This window comes from Erinaceus europaeus, chromosome 11, assembly GCF_950295315.1.
Source record: "Erinaceus europaeus chromosome 11, mEriEur2.1, whole genome shotgun sequence".
Lineage (NCBI taxonomy): Eukaryota > Metazoa > Chordata > Mammalia > Eulipotyphla > Erinaceidae > Erinaceus > Erinaceus europaeus.
The window spans coordinates 114,876,500-114,881,452 of NC_080172.1; the positions used below are offsets into that span (position 1 = coordinate 114,876,500).

A 4,953-nucleotide genomic window follows, 5' to 3' on the forward strand; every position below is an offset into this window, starting at 1 on the left:
CATCACTCTGACACATGCAATGCCAGGGATGGAACTCGGGACCCTCGTGTCTGAGAACTTAAAGCCTTATTCACTGAGCCACCACCCAAACTGCTTTTTTTCTTTTTTACATCAAATCACTGCTCAGCTCTGGCTTATGGTGGCGCAAGGAACTGAACCTGGGACACTGGAAATTCAGGCATGAGAGTCTTTTGCAGAACCATTAAACTATCTCTCTGGCCAAACTAACTGCTTTCATAAAAACAAACAGCGGGAGTCGGGCGGTAGCGCAGCGGGTTAAGCGCAGGTGGCACAATGAGCAAGGACCAGTGTAAGGATCCTGGTTCGAGCCCCCGGCTCCCCACCTGCAGGGGAGTCGCTTCCCAGGGGGTGAAGCAGGTCTGCAGGTGTCTGTCTTTCTCTCCCCCTCTCTGTCTTCCCCTCCTCTCTCCATTTCTCTCTGTCCTATCCAACAACAACGACATCCATGATGACGACAACAATAAAACAGCAAGGGCAACAAAAGTGAATAAATAAATAATTAAAAAAATTAAAAAAAAAAACCAAAAACTAGGTATTCTAGATTCCAAGCAGATGATTCCTAGGTAATAGTCATGATTCTGAGTAAGCTGAAAGCAGTGATCTGGGGGTCGGGCAGCAGCACACCTGGTTAAGTTCACATAGTACTAAACACAAGGATCTGGGTTCAAGTCCCCACTCCCCACAGCAGGAGGGACACTTCACAGGCGGTGAAGCAGGTCTTCAAGTTTTTCTCTTTCTCTATCTAAATCTCCCTTCCTCTCTCAATTTCTGTCTGTCCTGTCCAATAAAATGGGGAGGGGGGAGGAATGGCTTCCAGGAGCGGTGGATTTGTAGTGTTAACACCCAGCCCCAGTGATAACCCTGGAGGCAAAAAACAAACAAACAAAAAAGCAATGACCCCATTGGGGTTGGATCTGCAGGTGTCCCCTCCTTGGGAAGCCTCCCCAAGTTGCCTTCAGGCCCCAGCCCCCATCGATGTAGAACAGTCTGCAAGGACAGCCCCCACGGCATCCCTAAGGTCAGGCCAGGTCTGAGCCCCTACCCTTTCCTTCCCTGCCACCTCCCCCAGCAGGGCTTCCTGGGCACGGAGAGGCTGCATCTGTACCTCTTGAGCCAGTTCTCGCTGGGCTGCGGGCTGACCTGTGGCCTGAGCTTCCTGCAGGAGGGCGCCCCCCACCGCACCTTCAACCTGCTGCTGGGCCTGGGCCTGGCCGCCCTGCTCAGCACCTGGGCCCGGCGTCTGCGAAGGCATGTCTGCAACCTCTATGAGCTGCACAGCAGTGAGAACTACTGTGGGGTCTGCCTGGGCCTGCTGGCCGGCGCGGACATCCTGCCCCGGCTGCTGGGCCACTCGCTGGCCGTCGCCTTCGCGGTGGGAGACCTGGCAGCCGTGGCCCTCATCAACCAAGACTTCCCGACCACCTCGGAGGCCGTGCGCTTCTGGGCACCGCTGACCATCTGCTACACCCTGCTGGTCATCTACATGCAGGGTGAGGGCTGCCACGGGCACTGCGCTGAGGCCTGAAGGGTGGAGCCAAGCGTAGAAGGGCCAGGCCCCTGGGGGGAGGCTGGTCACACCCTGCCACCCCAGCGCAGGTCACCTGGGGGCAGAGGCCACATATTATATGGTGGGACCCCACAGAGGAGGGTCTTCTGGTCACTCTGTGTGATGCCCAGGGGAAAGCGTCTACATGGGGTTTTTGGTTTGGTACTAAGATTTATCTATTATCTATTTATTTTTGCCTCTAGGGTTACCGCTAGGTCTCAGTATCTACCCTACGAATCCGCTCTGCTTGTTCATAGTCTTCTGGTGGGCGAGCTCCTGCGGGTTACCATGGGTCATGGGTCGCCTCCCTGGCATTTTAAACTATATATTAAGAAGGTCACTTTCGAGGGCCAGGTGGTGTCCATGTGAAAGATCTGTTTGAGTCCCCATTCCCCACTGGCAGGGGCGGGGGGCTTCATGAGCAGTGAAGCAGGTCTGTAGGTGTCTCTGTTTCTCCTATCCACCTCTTCTCAATTTCTAACCATCCTATCTAATAAGAACAGAAAGAAAGAAAAAGAAAGAGGGGGTCAGGCGGTGGCGCAGTGGGTTAAACACAGGTGGCGCAAAGCCCAAGGACCAGCGTAAGGATCCCGGTTCGAGCCCCCGGCTCCCCACCTGCAGGGGAGTCGCTTCCCAGGCGGTGAAGCAGGTCTGCAGGTGTCTGTCTTTCTCTCCCCCTCTCTGTCTTCCCCTCCTCTCTCCATTTCTCTCTGTCCTATCCAACAACAACGACATCAATAACAAGGATAATAAAAACCACAACAATGGTAAAAAAAAAAAAAAAACAGGATAACAAAAGGGAAAAAAATGGCCTCCACGAGCAGTGGATTTGTGGTGCAGGCACTGAGCCCCGATAACCCTGGAGGCAAAAAAAAAAAAAGAAAGAAAGAAAGAAAGAAAAGGAGGAAGAAAAAAAGGAAAAAGCAAGAAATGAAAATGGGGCAGGGGGCCAGGTGGTGGCGCACCTGGTTGAGCACACATGTTACAGTGCGCAAGGACCCAAGTTCGAGCCCCCAGTCCCCACTGCAGGGGGAAAGCTTCACAAGTGGTGAAGCAGGGCTGCAGGCGTCTCTCTGTCTCTCTCCCTCTCTATCAGTCCCTTCCCTCTCAATTTCTGACTGTCTCTATCCAACAAATAAATAAATTTAAAAAATTTTTAAAAGTTAAAAAAAAAAGAAAGAAAGAAAATGGGGCAGGAAAGGAAGGCAAAGGGGCCGGGTGGTGGTGCACATGTTACAGTGCGCAAGGACCCGGGTTCGAGCTCCCAGGCCCCACCTGCAGGGGTAAAGCTTTGTGAGTGGTGAAACAGTGCTGCAAGTCTCTCTCTCCCTCTCTCTGTCTCTCTCTTTCCCCCCTCTCTCTATTTATCACCTTTCTGCCCAATTCCTGTCTGGCTATCTCTATCCAATAAATAAAGATAATAACAAAAAAAAAAAGGGGGGGAGGGCAGACTCGCACTGGAGGGTTAGTAGTGGGAGGGGTCCTGGCTCCAGGCCGCACCCTAGTGGGCCTGCAGGTGTGGCGGCTGGGCCCTGACGCCCCCCCCCGCATCCCCCCCCCCCCGTGTCCCCCCGCAGAAGAGCAGCGGCAGAATCCGGGTCTACAGGGCCAGATTCAGACTGTGCTGCTGCGCATGGGCGGCCTGTTCATTTTGTTGCTGACGGTGGGCAGCTGGCTGGACCTGCTGGGCCTCTCCTTCTCCCTGCTGGGCGAGCTCTGGTGCCTGGTGGGCATCCGTACCCTGCTCGACCTTTGCCAGGTACAGGTGGGTATCCTCACCCTTCCGTGGCCCCGAACCCTGTGGCCTTGCTGCAGACCATCCTAGGAGCCGCCAAGACCCAAGTGGAAGAGCGTCTGGGAACCCCTCTGCTGGGGTGGGGCAGAGCCCTCTCCCACCTGTGTGAGCCCTGGTGCCCTCCAGCCAGGGCCTCTAGTCTTGGGGAAGTTGTTGAGTGCCCCAGATCATCTTTTTTTTTTGCCTCCAGGGTTATCACTGGGGCTCGGTGCCTGCACCACGAATCCACTGCTCCGAGAGGCCATTTCTCCCTTCTGTTGCGCTTGTTGTTTTATTGTTGATGTGGTTGTTGTTATTATTGTGGGATAAGACAGAGAGAAATGGAGAGAGAAGGGGAAGACAGAGAGGGGGAGAGAAAGAAAGACACCTGCAGACCTGCTTCACCGCCTGTGAAGCGACCCCCCCCCCCCCCGCAGGTGGAGAGCCGGGGGCTTGAACCAGGATCCTTACGCCGGTCCTCCTGGTCCTCGTGCTTCGCGGCATGTGTGCTGAACTGGCTGTGCAACCGCCCGGCCCCCATTCATTCTTTCTTTCTCTCCCCTTTTCAGGATTTTCCATTCCAGAAGCCCTTGGTGTCAGCCGCAAGCCAGCCACGACAACCAGCACCTGCTCAGAGCCAGGAGACAGACCCCTCCTGACCTGACTCTGGGAGGACTTGGCATCTGTCTCAGAGCCGCCCAGGCTCGCCGAGAGGTCCAGTCTCAGGACACAGCCTGGGTTAAGCGCGTGTGGCGCAAAGCACAAGGACTGGCGGCCTAAAGATCTTGGGTCAAGCCCCTGGCTCCCCACCTGCAGGGGAGTTGCTTCACAGGCGGTAAAGCAGGTCTGCAGGTGTCTGTCTTTCTCTTCCCCTCCTCACTCCATTTATCTCTGTCCTATCCAACAATGAAGACAGACAACAATTATAACTACAACAATAAAACAACAAGGGCAACAAAAAGGAAATAAAAAATATTAAAAAAAAATAATAATACTCTTGTTCTCCCCACCTGCAGGGGAGTTGCTTCACAGACAGTGAAGCAGGTCTGCAGGTGTCTGTCTTTCTCTCCCCCTCTCTGTCTTCCCCTCCTCTCTCCATTTCTCTCCATCCTATCCAACAACGATGACACCAATAACAACAACAATAAAACAATAAGGGCAACAAAAGGGAATAAGTAAATAAATAGTTTTTAAAAAAGAAAGAGATTAGAGGCTGGAAACACAGCATCATGGCTCTGCGAAACACTCTCAGTGTCTGAGGCTCTGAAGCCCCAGGTTTAATCCCCAGCACCACCATCAGCCAGAGCTGAGCAGGGCTCTGGTCTTTCTTTCTGTATCTCTCATTAATATAAAATGAATAGTAAGTTTTTAAATTGGGGGATGGGGAGGCTGGGTGGTGGCAGACTGACCAAAGTGCTCACATTACCATGTGCTGAGACCCGGGCTCAAGTCCCCAGTTCCTACCTGCAGAAGTGAAGCTTCACAGCTGATGAAGCAATGTCGGTAGTGTCTCCTTCTCTCCCTTCTCTCTGAGTTTCTCTCTGTCTCTATCAGATAAATATATATTAAAACATATTTTTTAGGGGGTAAGGCGGTGGCACAGTGGGTTCAG

General features: G+C 53.2%; 1 protein-coding gene across 1 annotated transcript; it reads left to right on the top strand.

Annotated features, from left to right (window-relative positions):
- Positions 1-895: 895 nt before the first annotated feature.
- TMEM82 (transmembrane protein 82) lies at positions 896-4,515 on the top strand (the record flags this gene model as incomplete). Its single annotated transcript, XM_060202392.1, has 3 exons — positions 896-1,511; positions 3,145-3,332; positions 3,911-4,515. Coding segments are annotated over 3 exons (894 nt in total), but the record flags the coding sequence as incomplete, so codon positions are not given.
- Positions 4,516-4,953: the final 438 nt, after the last annotated feature.